The 17,874-nt window shown below is 33.7% G+C and overlaps 1 protein-coding gene across 1 annotated transcript; it reads left to right on the top strand.

The window, feature by feature from the left end:
- Positions 1–503: 503 nt before the first annotated feature.
- On the top strand, positions 504–4,050 carry Defb133 (defensin beta 133). The gene is made up of 2 exons (XM_028766708.1): positions 504–558; positions 3,830–4,050. The coding sequence occupies exons 1-2, from the start codon at positions 504–506 to the stop codon at positions 4,048–4,050; spliced, it is 276 nt and encodes a 91-aa protein (XP_028622541.1).
- Positions 4,051–17,874: the final 13,824 nt, after the last annotated feature.

Genomic DNA, 17,874 nt, shown 5'->3' with positions numbered 1-17,874 from the left:
AGGTCTGTGTTCAGTCAGAGAAGATACACCTAACCCTCAAGAGACTGGAGGCTCCAGGGAGTTTAGAATTCAGGTGGAATGTGGAGACAGAGGATAGGGAGGAGGTATGGGATGTGGATCAGTCAGAGGGTGGACTGGGAGGGAAATAAAATCTGGAGTGTAAAAAAAAAAGATTAAATAAAAAAAAGAAATAAAAAAAAAAGTTATGTCTATATTCCCCAGGACATCCCAAAGGATGTCACCAATGACATTTACCTTTGTTACAAAAAAAGTTACTTAGAAACAAAACCATCAGCTGACAATAACAATACTTTTAAGTTCTGAAGAAGAAAGTGAAGGAATTTCTGGCCCTTTTGCCCCAGGCACAGAATAACAGATCTGTAACGTGATAAACATGAATGATTGAATTCCTACCACTGCAGAGAGAGACAGAAAAGACAAAAATTGCCCATCTTCCTCTCATATAAAGATACAGGAACCTCTGCTGTGAACTATTCTTCAACATGAAGCTGCCTGTTCTCTTTCTTTTGTTTTTCTTTCTGGACCTGTTGAGGACAGGTAAAATGGGATCATTCATTGGGAAGATGAATGTTTCAGGAGAGGAAAATCTTATCAGACAAGTGTCAGCTTGGGACAAGGAAGTGATTTGGTAGCCTAGGTAATAGTTACTTAGAGGCCCCTAGAGTATAATATGAATAAAGGATTTGTGGTTTTGTTTCTACTGAGTCATATCACTGTGGGAAACTAAAAATATATAGTTTTGATTAAATGAGCGTGAGCAAAGTTACTAAACATTAATAAAATGAGTATATCCTTTGAAGTTACTGATATCTAAATTCAGATTTCATTTCCGTCATGTTTGTTATTTAAACTCATTCATTTGTTTATTTAATTCATTTATAAGTTAAGTATATTAATTGCATCTAGAAATTGTTTTCATAAAGGTTAATTATATGTAAATATGTAACATGTATAAAATAAGTGAGGGTAAATTGTTAGGAATTTTAACTTGGTATAATTATTTTTAAATTATATTGAGAAAACTTGAAAGCAGATAACATTTCCTTTTATGGAGAAAAAACGTCTTCTTTGCTGCCTATTGCAGGAGAAACAGAAGAGGAACTTACCATCTTGTGCTTCATGGGTGTGGATTGTTGTGTTCTCCTTTCTATCCCATTAATTTAACTATTCTAACTTCAGATTAGCCTTGACAGGAAACATTTTTATGGAGAACAGTAAACAGACTTTCTTGACACATTTCAGACTACTTAAGATAGGACAACTTTTTCTTGTTTGTGCAAAAATACTGCAATTACTTCTACTCAGTTTTACAAAAGGAGGAAGCTAGCTAAGCAAACACACAAGGCGTCTTTGAACACTTTGATTTTGACCTTTGAGTCCATTCCATAACAGTATAAAGCAAACCAAGCATTCTATCAACATGCCCCATTTTAATTGATGAAAAATCCCCAGGGATTTATCTATTTTTGCATCACAGGGTAATGTGTCCTGAAGTCAGATAAAGAGGGATACAATTATAGTTCTAACTAGTTAAATAGTCTGAGACACAAAGATCATTTGAGTACATGAGGGCAATATTTTTATGGGCATGGTAGCAAAACCACATATTAAAAACAAAACAATGAAAAATAACAAAATGATTTGTATAGTTTGAATGTCTATAATGCAAATTAAACATATCAAATGATAATTATTAAAATTATTAATATATTACATGACCTTAAATTCAAGGCAAACTATCAAAATCTTTTAAAAATACGTTTAAACTTTTAAAGTTACATTATTCTCCCTTCCCTTTCCTCTCTCAAATCCCTTCCATGTCCTTTTCTTATTACTTCCAGAGCTCATGGCCAAACAGTTTCAGGATGCACATGAGCATTTAGCACAGCCATGTTTGTATAATAAAATATTTACTCCAGTTACACTAGCATGATTTGCATGTGTCTCTCATGCCACTCCTTTGGAAAAAAAGTGTTTGTGAAGTTCTTCATGACATTTTCAGTACCTTTAAAACCCTCAGAGACATTGTGTATGTGCGTGGATAGTTTTATCTAAAAGTTGAGGAATTTGCAATTCTTTCTTGTGCGTGAAAATGAATTTTAATATGGAACAGTAGCTGCTATCTAGAGAGAAGCTATTTGTTATTTTTGTTACTAGTGGAGGAATGCTAATTTATAATTCCCACTTAAATAATGCTATTCTTTTTCTCATACTGATGCCTGACAGCTGTCATCTTCTGTTATTTGTAGACTCCAACTAAGTCAACATATATTCTTCACACCCTCATGTAGGACAGTGTAATTTGAGGATGCATTTTTTTTTAATCTGGTGAAATGACGTCTTTTCCCCCTGGCATCAAAGGCAATAAATAGCATCTCTCTAGATAATATAAATAAGCAAACATCATTAATTTATGCAGTAGAGCAGTGGTATTATGTGCTTTAATATATGTATGGTAAGGAATTCCTATTGGGATGGTGATGTATGTAAGTAGTAAGCTATTTTTCTAATATGTATAAGACCCTGAATTTCATCCACAGTATAGATATACAAACATTAATATAATATGAATTTAATTTTTCTGCAAAAGCTTCCTTCCCAAAGAAAAGGAAATATTGTTATTAACCTAAGTTCACTGAAAACAGAAAACAGTAATATTTAGTTATATGAACCATCATTTCTACCTTGTTTGGATGATGAGTTATCTTAGAGGAAAGAGGAAGGATACTGTTCACGTACCTTCCTGGTTGATATCTTATAATTTCCCATTATTTTTCATAATTTTACTTTGAGAGCTTATCATTCAATGGAACTGTCTTAAAAAATAGAATTATATTCTAAAAGGGTAAAATAGTAGTAGCCTTGCTCCCACGAGATAGATTCAGTTGGTATAAGCTGGAACCTTGCAAGTTTGAGTACTTTACAAAAGAATCTGAATGTAAAGAATGAAGAAATACCGATTATTTAACTTTCTTTCTTGTGATGTCCTCAAGGGAAGTCTTGCATGACGATGCATGTATTCCTTGCATCCCACTGTATGTAGATCTTTATAAATGTGCAAAAATCCTCTCTTACCTCAAAGTATGTTGGGAATTTTTATTTTTCATAAAAGTTAAGTCTAATGATATTTATATCATACAGTAATATAATTACTGTTAACTAAGTTTCCTATGTTGTATTGAAAGACAAAGATATTTAAATATTATAATTTATTTGAAATTGGAAGAAAAATGTTTAAGACATTAGAGATAGACAAGTAGGTAGATAGCTAAATGGACTGCATGAACTTACAGACAGATAAAGACATAGATGGATGGACATACGGTGAGTTGCACAGAGATGCAGACAGACAAATTGATAGACGGACAGTTTGAAGTGTTAATGGCATGGATAGTTTCATGAGCATCAATACTCATCCATTTGTACATATGATATGTACATGTCTTTGAATTTCAAATTACATCAATGAAGCTGATTTAACGGGGCAAACCAAAGAGGAAGAGTGCCACAGAAATATTTGGTGTACATCTCAAAGCCACTCTAGATCTTTCAATGTTTATTTGACGAGTTTCATGTAATGCAAATACATTCAGTCTATCAGTAATAATTAGAGAAAACTCTGACAATGAAACTAAGTACCACAAAGTTATTATCTCAAGCAAAATAGGAAAAAATGAATTCTAAAACTCCTGCCACAATAGATAGATGTTATTTATTTTCACATCAGCAATTGATTTAGTCCAAATTAAGGTATCTAGGGTATGCAATGTGATACAATGGTTCCTGTGATGTGTTATTGTTTTCACAGTAAAAGCTGACCTGAAAGACACCTATTTTTGCTTTATCAAGAAAGGTAAATGTAGACATGTGTGCAGTACTGTTAAAAAGAGAGTTGGTGCCTGCACAAAACTAAATGCTAACTGCTGCATCGTTATGCCTGAAGATCAAAGCACAGTGAGTATAAAGATTAGTAATAAAGACAACTGGGTTCCCAGTCCTCCTACACATCCAGGATGTTCTTTTCTCTAAATGACATTGTTGAAGAATATGTTCATGCCTGAGGACCTGACAATAGTGGGTGACTTCTGAGAACCTATTTCATTTCATCATTTTAGATATCATGATTTTCCTAAGTGCCAGAAAGATGAATTATGGCAAAGGATATTATGATTATTGGGATTATTTAATTCAACAATTGTTAAAATGAATGAGAACATACCTCCAATATGAGGGACATGCTGAAATGGACCAAGGAAAAGAGACAAATACACATTTCAGCACTTTGTAGATTAAGGGACTAGATTCATCATAAGCAGGAAGGTTTAGGCTCTATAAAAAAATGTATCTTTCTTGTTATTTGTTTTTTTAAAAAAAAAAGCCAATAAAGCACATCTTGAGCAGGGACCTTTCAAAAGCAATCATTTCGGAAAGTAAAGCCCAGGTGTATACCAAAGGAAAGAGGTAGTAAGAGGTATGATGTTCATTGGTGGTGTCGCTAGTATATAAATGACAGGGAAAAAATGTTCTAATGAGTTCAATGTAAAAATCACAAACTAGAATATCGGGTATTTTACTAACAATCTTATCATGTTTCTAGCCTATATTGAATGTTGACACTTAGTAATATAGATAAACTTTTGATGCACTTAAAGTTATATGAGTTAGAGTAACCAATTAGCCAAACAAAACAAGTGCATAGACATGAAATAAAACTGATTAGATTTAATTTTGAAAGTAATAAGCATCTGAATGAATATCTAATTAGGATAACTTAATAAGTAATGTTGACAGAGACTATGAAGTCCTTAAGCTAAGTAAACAGACCGAACTATGGTTTGTGTTCCCTGCCCCATCGAATGATATAAACCTATGTTTAAATAGTACTTTACTCTGGAACTTTCCCACAGAGATGGAGAAAGAAGCAATATAAATGTTAAGTTGGACTAAAAATGCACAGGATGAATTGAAGAACAGATAAGGTGAGTTGAAAGAGTTAGCAGGGGATATTTAGTAAACAGAAGCTTTTTGTGTCTTTGCACCACTAACTACTTCTAAGTGATTATGTTTATTAACATTGACATTGATGATCTCACCAAAGACAAATGGAATTAGCATCTCTTTCAAATCACAGTAGTAGGCAGGTATGACAGTAAAATAAACTTGCTTGGTATGCATTATAAAATATGTAACATCCAATGATGTTCATCTAAAAGTTGTATTCAATTAGTTGATCACACTCATTGCTGTCTAACTTTACATTCAGAAATATAGTATGGTATTGTGAAGTCAGGTTAGAAAACAATTAAAACAATTACAAAACCCATCCACCCAAAGAGAGGTTGTCAAGTGAAGAAAGAACTACCCATATTGCTACAAAAATAGAAATATATTGGCATGGTGGTTATTATTAGCGTCTGATTAAAAATCATCTACCTAGTCTTTCAACTGTTAAAAAATAGTGTCTATGCTGTGACAAATGTGACACAGAGATTTGGAACCATACCCTTTAGTAATCTGATGCTATCTTTGGTTTAATTGAAATTTTGTTATATGCCTATCTGAATTCTTGACTCTATGAGCATAAGTTAGACTCATAAATTAAAAGATGCTGATACTTTATTCCAGTTTCAGAAGTTTCCAAAGATCATTTTAGATAAGCATTCAATTTTGATTACTGTCTTAAAGATGGAAAACAAAATAATAGTTAAATATTTCACTGAAAAAATCAATTGAGCACAGATAACAGTTATAATCATAAGATAACTGAAATAGAACAACAGGCATTGACCTTGTTGAATACTCAGTAAACAAAATTATTAAATTAATGGATAATTGCACTGACAAAGCAGAAAACAAGTTATTTTTCAATTAAAATTTTTCAGACATATCTATATGTTGATCATACTCCACTTTATCCTCTACCTTGTCTTCTCTTGCCCTCTGCCCTCCTATTGGTCCCCCCATGTCCCTCTAGACAGTTTCACTCTACATAGACAATTTTATATGTTTGCATAAAAATACTAAAAAACATAAACAAGAAAAATATCACCCAATCGATGACTGGGCAGATGAAATGAACAAGCAAATCTCAAAATTTGAAACATGAATGTCTAATAAATATGGGAGGGAGTTTCAAGATAAGAAGCTTCAGAGAAATGCAAACCAAAACTATATTGAAATTGCATCTTATCCCAGTCAAAAGCACAGTCCTTAGGAAAATATGATGTGCTATAGGAATAGCTGTCCATTAATTGTGGAACTCAGGATGAAGATTTGCAAAAACACTAATAGGGGGTCTTCCATGTGACCCTACTGTACCACTCTCAGATAGTTACTTAAAGGAATCTTAATCTGTGTATTACAAAGACACTGTACATCAATATTTATTGCAACATTATGCAAAAGAGTTTAAGTATGGAAACAATTTGGTGTCCAACACAGCATAGGAATCACACAGAAAAGTGTAGCATATACATAATGGACTTGTTTTTCAAATTGGCTTTGAGGAGATTATGGTATTAAATATCCCCTCTTAAGTAAAGGCTATTTGTGGCAGGGACAGATCTCAGTCAAAAAATTGTTTGTTTTGCAAGTAGAATGACCTGAGTTCAATTTCTAGTAGCCATTTAAAATAGATATGGTAGCACGGGTTTACAGTCTCATTGTTCAGGAGGCACAGTCAGATACCTAGAGCTGGATTGCTAGCAGGCTTGTCTTACTTGGCACGTTCTGGGCCACAGAAAAACTGTCAGGGTCCGGAGTGATTAGTTCTTGAGGTGAAAAAATTGAAATTGTTGTCCTCTGACCTTCACAAATATGTACACACGGGTGTACACACATAGCATACGCATGTACACCTGCAAACACACACACAAATAAAACTCAATATTTGTCTGGGTAAATAGAGGAAACACACACACACACACACAGAGAGAGAGAGAGAGAGAGAGAGAGAGAGAGAGAGAGAGAGAGAGAGAGAGAGAGAGAGAGAGAGAGAGATTCCTGGAAGGAAATGTTGGATAAGTATATTGAATGGATATTGGCAGAAAGGGTGGTTGAATGCAATTGCAGTTATACAGAAAGAATCCTTTGGCTACAGTTTTCAAGTTCAAGTATCATAGACTGATAGTGTGGACAAAGTCTGTAGTTCAGGACAGAAGATGCAGGTAGCTGAATTGATGACTACTGTCTTCCTTTCCCTCCTGTCTGTGGTCCTATAAAACACTGTATGTTTTCATGGGATGTGGTCTTTCTCTGAGAAAATGTAACCTTCTCTAAACTACTGCTCTCCCACTGGGGTCTCACAAGCAGAAACCTCTTCTCAAACAACTTGTCTAGTTAACACGTCTTGTTGAAGACAAGAATCTTAAAAAGCATAAACAATTTAGAGAACATCAGAGAACCAAAGTAATGAATTCTATGCTATATGGCTGAAGAGTGAAAAAGCCTCTATTATTCATTTTATCTCTTCAACATAATGCTGATTAGACAATTGCTAATTTTTAATTTAAATCTAGAGAACAGAAATTCAAACGGTGATTCACCTCCTGCTTTTTTTCCCTAGTTTCCACTTAATCACTCTCCATCTTTCATTTATAAAATGTGAAACAGCAACTGAGCATCAAAATAGTGTGAGACTTTCTTCTGGTGAAGACAAAAAAGAGACAAATGAATGGATGACCTATGTATTAAATTTGAAAATAAACTTTTGACCGTCTCATAATTTAGAATGTATCTAATGTTATAAGGACGATAGATTGAAATGGTAGAAAACTAATGTAGTATCAGATGAAGACTTTAAAAATTAACAGCCTGAGAATTTGGGACAATGATGAATGAAAAGATTCATGAAGATACATAATCAGGTCCTCGTTCTGCAGCCACCAAGTGCAGAGAACAAGCTTAGACATTGTGTCCCATTCACATGTTTGCAAGAAGTTGTTTTCTACATGAAGACATTCATTAGTTGTAATGAATCGTACTAGGTGTGTCTCCCTGTTGGACTCTTTATGAGGACTAAAGAGAGGTAGCAAAAAATATGAAACCTATAAAAGCATTCTCAGACAAGGTGGGCTCCACGTCTCAGAACTGTGACTTGAAATATACCCTGACCACTAGGCCATCTTCTCTGTCCAATATCAACTGCTGTTAAGTCCAAGAGCCATTACAATTAAGGAGCCTTTTGTCTAATGAGAAAATAAAAAGGAGCTGTAAGTAGTTCCCTCCTCTTCTTCATGGTCAACAAAAAGACTGCAAACAGCTAAATGAATCAGTCAAGAATCACAACCTGTGGTGGGGGGTAGGGGGTTGGGCGGTGAGGAGAAGCTGATGTAAAGTATTGCTGTGATCCTAGCTACAGAGATATAGTCCTGCTCAAAGGAAGTAGTTGAGTGAATGTGAGTCATGCAGGCAACTTTCTTACTCCACAGCCATTCTCCAAGTTCTGAACAGCACAAATTCTGGGATCACGCCAAGAAAAACTTATCTGTTATGTGCCTAGGTTATGCTTTCCTTTCCAGTCTTATCTAGGATGTTTACAAGCATGCAGATAATCTCTTTTACATGTGGGATTTAAACAACTTCTTGGTCTGCATAGAGATGGTACTTTTCGGTTTATTATGACGTACCACCACAGATGATGAGAGTTTTATATTCACCTGGCCAATTTCAGCCTTATCTGAACACCACTGCTTGAAACCATGTCTAAGTTCTCTGCTATGGTGAGGGTGGTGTAATTTCTCTACTCAGGATAAATACAGCTATACCTCACCTTATATTCTTCAGCCCTTGAAATTTATTTAATTTCTTTCACGAACACATTTTTGACTTGCATCTGTCCTCTCATGAATGCAATCTCTCCTCTGAACTACACACTCTTATCTCATCTTAGAAATTAGTAACCACTGATGAGACCATTTCGTGGACTTCTGTCCTGGTTGTCCAACTTGACTTCATTTTGGGCGTGTAAGAGAAGAGAAACTCTTAATTGAAAAAAATCAGACTGCATCATTATTAGCCTGTAGGCAAACTTGTGCAGTATTTTCTTGTTTAATGTGAGAGGTACAGATTGCTGTGGGACATGCTACCCCGGGACAGGTGGTTGTGAGTTGTATAGGGAAGAAAGCAGGCCAAACAAGCCAGGCAAGAAACTCAGAAAGTAGCATTCCTCTGCAGCTCCTGTGCCAGGTACTTGCCTTGTTTCAATTGTTGCCCTGAATTCCTTCTATAATAGACATTGATGTAGAGGTGTAATAAAAAAATAAACCCTTTAGTCCTTAAGTTGCTTTTGCCCATGGTGTTTTACCACAGCAATAGAAATCCCAATTAGACCCTTTCTTGTAAGAGAAGCACCTGCTGAGCAACGTGTTTGTTCAGGAGTTTGTTGTCTAAGCTTCCAGTTTCCAATGTTTTATAACAATGAGGATACATTCTTTCTATATAATAAGATGCTTTTAGGAAGACAAAGGTGTCTCTTCTATAGTCATTTCTCAGTGAAAATTTCATAAGTCAGTGAAGAAGGAGGAGGAAAATATTGTGAGGGGGGATTTATGTAGATACTAATCGAAACCCTATATGCCAGTTAATGTTGTTAATAGTCAACTAAAAACTGACCCAGACTTTGGTTTTCAAATGTTAGGAAATAGTAAATATGAGGCTACAGTATGGTCAGAGGTAAAAGATTTCTATAGGGATAGGAAAATCAGAGAAGTGGAGAAGATCCATAATAAGCTCAGTTTAGGTTAGATATTTTCCTATTATCATTAAAGAATGTAACCCCAAAACAAATAAACAAAACAAAACTTATATACAATGTTAGGTATGTAATGTTAGTACTGAGATAATAACAACAATTATAGTAGTCATTATAATAGGTCACCATTGCAACAATGTTCTAACAATAGTGTTACTGTTGTAACAATACTGTTTGTACACAGGTGCTACACTCTTCATTGTGGAAAGTACAAAAGAAAGATTCACAAACGTTGATGAAACTAAAAAGAATTCTGGAGTCAAGGAGTTATCCCTGGGATGGTTCAGTTTCATTTCCAGGAGTCCCTTTTTGCCTAGATGTCCTGAGTAAGGAGAAAAGGTAGAGTACAAACAAATTGATGAGTTGACCCAGCAGCTTTAAGGATCTTTTCATAAAATAAAATGTGCGAACATTTTAGAATATGACTGGCGTTCTTTAGTCAAAGAATACAGAGCCAGACAACATAACCTACCAAGTATTTAGTCCTTCCTAAACCATAATCAGTCCATCTCTTGGATAAGCAGGGAAAACAAGTCAAAATAACATAGTGTGGTAGATGTTGTGTTTATATACATGTCTCTTAATTCAAAATGCCCCATAAAGCTAAATCCTTAGGAAAATGTGGTACTATTTATGAAAATGACTTAAATTTTAGAACAAATTTGTGATTATCATTTATGAGTTTTATTTCCATATATAGTTGGTTTTGTAGGCCTGCTATTCAGGGTCCCTAGCATATATTTACACCCCATTTTAAAAATAATTTTCTGAGCAATTTTGCCTACATAATATAAGCAAGTGAAAAAATTCAAATCCACATTTCTATTTTGAATTTGAGGATATTATTATTAGATATCTCATATAATAGGGGACAATATAAAAGCCAAGGAGAGGCAAAAATAATAAGAAATACTATTTCTATAAATATTTGTATACCATAAATACTGATTTTGGTATACACACACACACACACACACACATATAAATATATATATATATATATATATTTGAAAGAGTTAGACATTCTGCAATTGAGCAATCAGAAAACAGTTGGCAGACTCATATTTTCTAACAGACAATCAGAAAGAAAATTCAAATAATATGTAAATTTGCTTGTAACTAAGTATGGTAATGCTCGATATATGATTTATTTAGAGTCCAAGGCTTTCCAGGACAATTGTATACAATACACATTTTATATTCTTTGTGATACAGAGCGTAAACACACTAATCAGGAACAAATGTTTTTATGTGGAATAAATCGTCAATATTTTTGGGAATTTGAGTCTGTTCTTTCAAAAGCTTCTATAGTCAAATGATGATGTACTTTTGTTTTTTATATTTGTTATCCTGTCTAATGCTGGGATTTTTCTAACATATTCCCATATTATCTTACCCTATTTGTTCTTGAATAACTTCAAAATAATTATAGCACATTTAAAACTTCCCAGAGAAAATAATTACAGATTTGAAAGCTAGTCTCAAGATATCTTATCTCATGACCAGCTACAATCATGTCCATTGTAACTTTCATATCATGGTTCTGTCTTTTGAGATTATATTTAACTAGTAAACTTAACACCATTAACGTATAAGGACATTGCTGTAGCCAGACATAACATTTTGTGGTCATTTTTCTGAAAATTCTCATGTGTTTTCTGTCATGTTGTGGCTTGGCTTTGATTCACTCATATTATTTCGCTACTGCTATAAAGACTCTATGTTCTTCATAAAAGTAAATACAAGAGCCCATGAGACTTTTGATGAATTGAAGAATATTTCTGATGTTTGTGATTATATTTGCTTACTCAAAGTGTTTGACAAACTTATTATAATCAAAAGTATATTTCCTAAACTGTATCCTATGTGTCGCTTATGTGTATCATTGCTACGACACATTCCACTTAATAATTTTACTTCACAAAGATAGCAAAACTAATATTTTCTTCATTACTTTGCCTTCAGATATAAGCTGTATTTACAAATCAGAGCTCAGGCAGATAGTATGTCTTCTTAAATCCACATTTGTTTCTAGACACGACTACCGTGTTTCATTAATGATTTCTATAAAACACATTTAAAGTATGTTTGAGTTGATGTAATACATATTGAAACTTTTGCATGTTTTCTAAAGTCCTATAATTTTCTATGTGCAACTAAAGATTATTAAATTTTCAATACCTACCAATACTTGTCAATTGGAAAACTTATACAAATTTCAAAGTGTTTCCACTGGAGAGAGAAGTGGATCCTAATTAGTATCTACGTTCACTAAGGTTGTAGCATAACATCCTTCTATCCAACTTGAACCCCCATCTTTCACAGTTCACACTTTCTCTCTTCCTTCGTGGCTTATTGGAACTTTTGATAGCTATTGCTCAAGGCAAGGAGGCAAAGGCTGCTGTGGAGCTAAGGGACTCTGTATCAGTAACTGACTTACTTTAGCAAGGCTGGAAGGCAGCTTCCCTCTCTAGGGTGACTTGGTAAAGAGGGAGAATGAATGTATTTGGGTGAGTCATGTCCAATCTGAATCAAAGGTTCAAAAGTACTTCTGCATCACAGTGTACATACTAGACACTGGGTGACAAATTTTTCAGTAACTTTAAAATAGTCTTGACATATTTTTAAATTTCTATACATATACAATGTAGGGATCAACCTCTGGGGATGTCATCTTTCCTCTTTCTCCCTGTATTCTTTTCCATGCTTATCAGAATAATATTTATCTATCTTTCAGAATAAACCAGCCATAAGTTTCAAGGTCAAACTGATATTTAGCCTGATTAAAGTATAACTTCAGAAAAAGAAAAAAACACCACTAACAAAATGGTGTCTACTGCACAGTATTATAGAAAGAAAAATGAAAAAAATTAGAAAAGGTTTAAAAGACAAAGAACTTGTACATTTGTTTTTGATTTTTTTAAAGTGTTACCCAAAGCTGTAGAATTCTGTTAAATAATGTTTGTGTTTGTCACTTATCCAGAAGAAGGAAATGAAACCAACTATAAAGGGATGGTGGGAACTTTGATAATTCAAAAAGTGGGCATTATGTTCTTTGTCAAACCATGAACACAGGAAAACTATTGAATAATTTGAGTTCCTTTTTGATTTTTTTTAATTTTCATAAATTTTTAATTAAGATAAAATTACATCATTCTGCCCCTGTCTTTCCACCTTCCTGCCCTCCTCCTTCTAGCCCCCAGGGCTCTCCTAGTCTACAATTAATATCTTCTTTTTTTATCATTGTTTCACACACACACACACACACACACACACCAAAATATGCAAATACGACCTACTGGGTTCATTTTTTTTTATTTGTATGTATATGTTTTCAGGAGATACCATGTTGTATTGTAAACAATATGGAAGTTCTTCCCTAGGCAAAGCTAATTTTTTTTCTCCAAGGAGTCTTTAGTTGTCTAAAGTACTTTATTTATAGGTTGGACACTAGGAAACATCTCAAAATCTGATAGGCAAGGCCCAAGAGAAAATCATTTTAGGAAATATTCTTGCAATCAATATGCTTTTCTTGTTATTATTACATATAAAACAATCATCACTAGGCATTAGCCCACTCCTTTGAACAGATGTCTGGAAACTATGAAGATATACTGTCTTGTAGTTATGCTGTATAGACAAATAGATGGCATGTTAATTCCTAATGATTATCCTATAATAATTCCTAAATTATATCAGTATTTATTAAGTACTTTCATAATGGGACTGCTGTTAGGTCCTTTTCTGACAGTCAAAACTGCAATGAGAACTCTGCTAGTCTCCCATGTGTCACCAGTTAATTGCTTCTCGATAGTAATCAGACTTTCTACTACTCAGAGCACAGTCCAAGAGGTTGTAAATCCATTAAACAAAGTTCATAAAAAGGGAACTAAAGGTTTGCTATAGGTACTATGACGGAAGATCAAATATTGAATGAGTTAGTCTATATAACCCTTCATTAATAACTTAGTTACGGTTTTTAACTCACATTGAACACACATTGGCAGGTGATGAATGTTTGGCTAGAAAATTACTCCTAATGGATATGCATGTAAACATTCACTGTTGGAAACTTCTGATTCAATTTATGATTTGAATTTATGCATAAACTTGTGATGAATTTTTTACCGTGTGATTATGTATTCTGAAAGATTTATAAGTGCTAAGAACAAAAAGAAGAGAGTGAACTTTTTATCCCTGTTTGTCATTCATTCTGTCTTTCCTCTTTTTCTTAGAGAACTTAGGAGACATTTCACAATGTAGAAATAAATGCTAAAATTACTTTTCAAAGTGTCCCTTTTTCTTCCTGTGACTTCCAACTAGTAGGCTGAAAGTTGGAGCTGTACAGTTCCATCTGACATAGATCAAAGGCTACTTTAATCCCTTGCTGGATTTGTTGTTGTTGTTGTTTGTTTTTCGAGACAGGATTTCGCTGTGTAGCCCTAGCTGTCCTGGAACTCACTCTATACAACAGGCTGGCCTCGAACTCAGAAATTTGCCAGCCTCTGCCTGCCAAGTGCTGGGATTAAAGTCGTGTGCCACCACTGCCCAGCGATCCCTTGCTGTTTTAGGATGAAGTGCTGAGTGTCAGAAACTACAGTCTATGGTCTCAGAGGAACACAGAAGGCAGGTCATCTACAGTAGAAAAGTAAATTGGATAAGTAAACTTTTAATTATTATACACCAACCTGAATTATCTCATAAGACAAAAGTCTTCCCTTCCACCAATGTTCCTCCCTCTACTCTGCCTCAGGGAGAACTGACAAGTAAGAAACCCCTGCTGGGGCTGGCCTCCATCAAACTGTCATAAATATATTACCAAAATTTGTATGAGTCATTGAAGGAAGAATCAGCAAAACAGTAAAATTTTCTTAGTTGTATGTCAAATTCCAATATGGAGAATTAGATGTGCTATCACAAATCTGGTTACAGTTTTTTTTTTTGAAAAATATTTTTTCCTTTTAGTTATTGAGCTATTCATCTTTATAGGAGTCAAAGCTTTCCAAAAATAATCATCAAAACAGTTTTATTCACATATTTATTAAGTTGAAGTTGCTTTGCTCTACCCTAGTGTGATGTCTCTAAATTCCTTGAGTGTGTGGATTTTATCATTAACTCTGTGTCTTAAATGCCTTCCTTGTGGTATACAAATAATAAAAGACTGCTAATTTAGCCTAATAAAGATGCATCACACTGAAATCTAAAATGTTTCAACTAAAACAGAAAAAAGTATTCAGATTTTAGTATTGCAACTGAAATGGATTCTCTCTCTCTTCTCTTTCTCTTCTCTCTCTCTCTCTCTTTCCCCCACCCCTCTCTCTCTCTCTCCATATATATATATCAATTTACTATTTGACACTGATTGATTAAATTCCACAAAATTTATTGTTAAGTCAAAATAGAAACGCTGTAATGCATAGACTGGCTTCTCGAGAAATTAAAATGAAAAAATGCATCACATAAAATGTATTATATTTTCCTAAAATTATTCATACCCAAAGAATTTAGAAGAATTGAAATTAATAATGCTCTTTATCACAATATTTTAATTTCTTCAGTAGCATTGTAGAATTGTATCCTTGAGTATAATTCCTAGATGTTAAAGAGAACAGATACCAAGTTTACCAAACTTTTTGTGCATATAGTAGGATAATTATAGACACAGAATATATCACAAGTTTTCTATGAGGTTACAAAGAAATACAAAGACCAAAAGTTGGTAACAATCTAAGCAGAATAAGCTGCCCTAGTATAATTTATAAATAAAATTATGTGTATAGAAAATGAATAAATATTAGATGAGGACTAAAACTCATTTTAATATTTGCCAATGTTATTTTATATAAGACGATCTAGGAAGAAAACTTGATAATTCTTTTGCTCTTAACAGACTGACTTAGATAAAGTTATATGACAGATAAGAAATGCCATATAACTCTGAAGTCATGTCTTCTACCTAATAACTTCAGTTGTATAGATATATAAGTCTTCTGATTAGAGATTTATCATCAAATTTACAGATCAAATGATGACTGGGAACGGATATGAAGTGATAAGTTCTAGTTCTGTTCCTTGATGTCATAGGAAATGACTTTATGTGAATGTGTTAAATTTACAGATATTCATAACCAGTCCTGTTTCCCTCTGAATGTTACACTTTTACCAACTTATAGATATTATTTTATTGATCTTTTCCCCAGAACTCTCTTTGAAACATCTACTTATTCTCAGTAAAAGCCTAAACTTAGAGTGACCTGCAAGGTCCTGTCTGATCTACATACTTTTCTATGTCATTTCCAATTATCCTGACTCCCCCTGGTCTTTAAACATCCAGGGTATAATTTGTATTAGAAACGCCTTTTTTCCTGAATGTTATTTATAGCTCCAAAGATTATTCCTCAGATGAATGTATACCTCACACCCTCATTTCCTAGGTCTTTGCTTCAATTTCTGTTTCCTATTTAGGTCTACACTAGTCAGGTAATTTGATGTTGAAATGTGCTTTCTCTAATAATACTAATGCCCCTCAGTATTCAAGATGTCTATCAACCAAAAATGTATGGATGATGATGAAGATGGAAGTCACTCATAAGCAGTTAATAAATATAAGGAGGAGGTTAAAGTGGTAAACTCAGCATCTATGCCCAAGGCAGTGTCAAGGAGACCCCCAGAGAGGTAAAAAAGAGAGAAAGCAAGTCAGCAAAAATGAAATTGGGCAAGAATTGTTGCCATGGAAACCAAAGTACCTAATTTGCAGTGAGGCAAGGTATGTAAGATGAGCAGCCCTGAAATGGAGACTCAAAAAGGATTAAATGTATCATCAAATTTTAAAAAGTACTGTGAGTATGTTAACTGAGAAGAAAGCTTTGAGATATGAGAAAAATAGTAATTTTCTCTTGTGGAAAGAAAAGAATTATTGCACTATATGTTGACACATACCATTTTTTTATAAAATCCCCAAACATGACACATTAATATTTCCTGCACGTGCAATTAGTAGAAAAATTAAAATGAACAATTGAAAGAACCAAGGATTCTTCTCATGAGGCTGTGATTAAACAACAATAGAACAATCAGGTCATATATTACACTATAAGTATTTCTCTTTCTCACCATATATATATATGTGTGTGTATATATATATATATATATATGCATATATACATTTATATAAAGCAAGTATGTTTCCTAATTTTTAATATTTTAAATGCAAGGGAAAATACCCTTTGAAGATGAAATATATAACAATAAATTAGAAGAGAATACTTTGTATATTTTGTAGATAAATTGATGAAAAAAAATTCTACTATTTTCTTAAAATCTTTTAAGATGGAACTAGAGGGTGGGTAAGAAGTCACAATCACGGACTATTCTTCCAAAGGACCTAGGTTCAGTTACCAATACCTCCAAGTTGATCAAAACTGTCTGAAAATCCAGGTCCAGAAGAACAGATGTCCACTTTTAGTTACTGAGGACACCAAGTGAACACTTAATGCACAGACATAAATTCAACACCTCATACATATCAGATAAAAATAGCAGTAACAATAATATTTTATATTTATATTTATATAATAATAATAATGTTGTAAATAAAAGACAAACTTTACTAAAACAAATCTCTCTTTCATAAAAATAAACACAAAACAATATAATGATTATTTATATTTAAAGCCCTGATGAGAGTCCTCTGAAGGCCTGATGGCCCAGCATAGGGGAATGCTAGGGTGGTGAGGCAGAGTGAGTGGGTGAGTAGGGGAGCACCCTCATAGAAGCAGGGCAGAGGGGGTGGGGTAGGGGATTTTTTAGGAGGAAACCAGAATGGGGATAACATTTGAAATGTAAATAAATAAAATGACCAATAAAAATTTTTAAAAAATTAAAAAGACGTCCCAATGACAATACTGAATAGTAAAAGAACTTCTGGAAGTATTACTATCCCTGATCTCAAACTATATTATAAAGCAAGAGTGATTAAAAAAATATGGTATTTGTATAGAAATAGACTGTTTAGTCAATGGAATCGAATAGAAGACAGAGAAATAAACACAGCCCTATGGTCACTTGATTTTTGACAAAGAAGCTGAAACCATACAATGGGA

This window comes from Grammomys surdaster, unplaced genomic scaffold (genome assembly GCF_004785775.1).
Source record: "Grammomys surdaster isolate TR1022 unplaced genomic scaffold, NIH_TR_1.0 169, whole genome shotgun sequence".
NCBI lineage: Eukaryota > Metazoa > Chordata > Mammalia > Rodentia > Muridae > Grammomys > Grammomys surdaster.
This window is presented reverse-complemented; position numbering and strand designations above follow the sequence as displayed.

Coding starts and splice junctions, on each gene's coding strand:
- Defb133 (XM_028766708.1), top strand. CDS start 504: ATGAAGCTGCCTGTTCTCTTTCTTTTGTTTTTCTTTCTGGACCTGTTG. Junction 559..3,829: donor TCTGGACCTGTTGAGGACAG/GTAAAATGGGAT, acceptor TTGTTTTCACAG/TAAAAGCTGACCTGAAAGAC.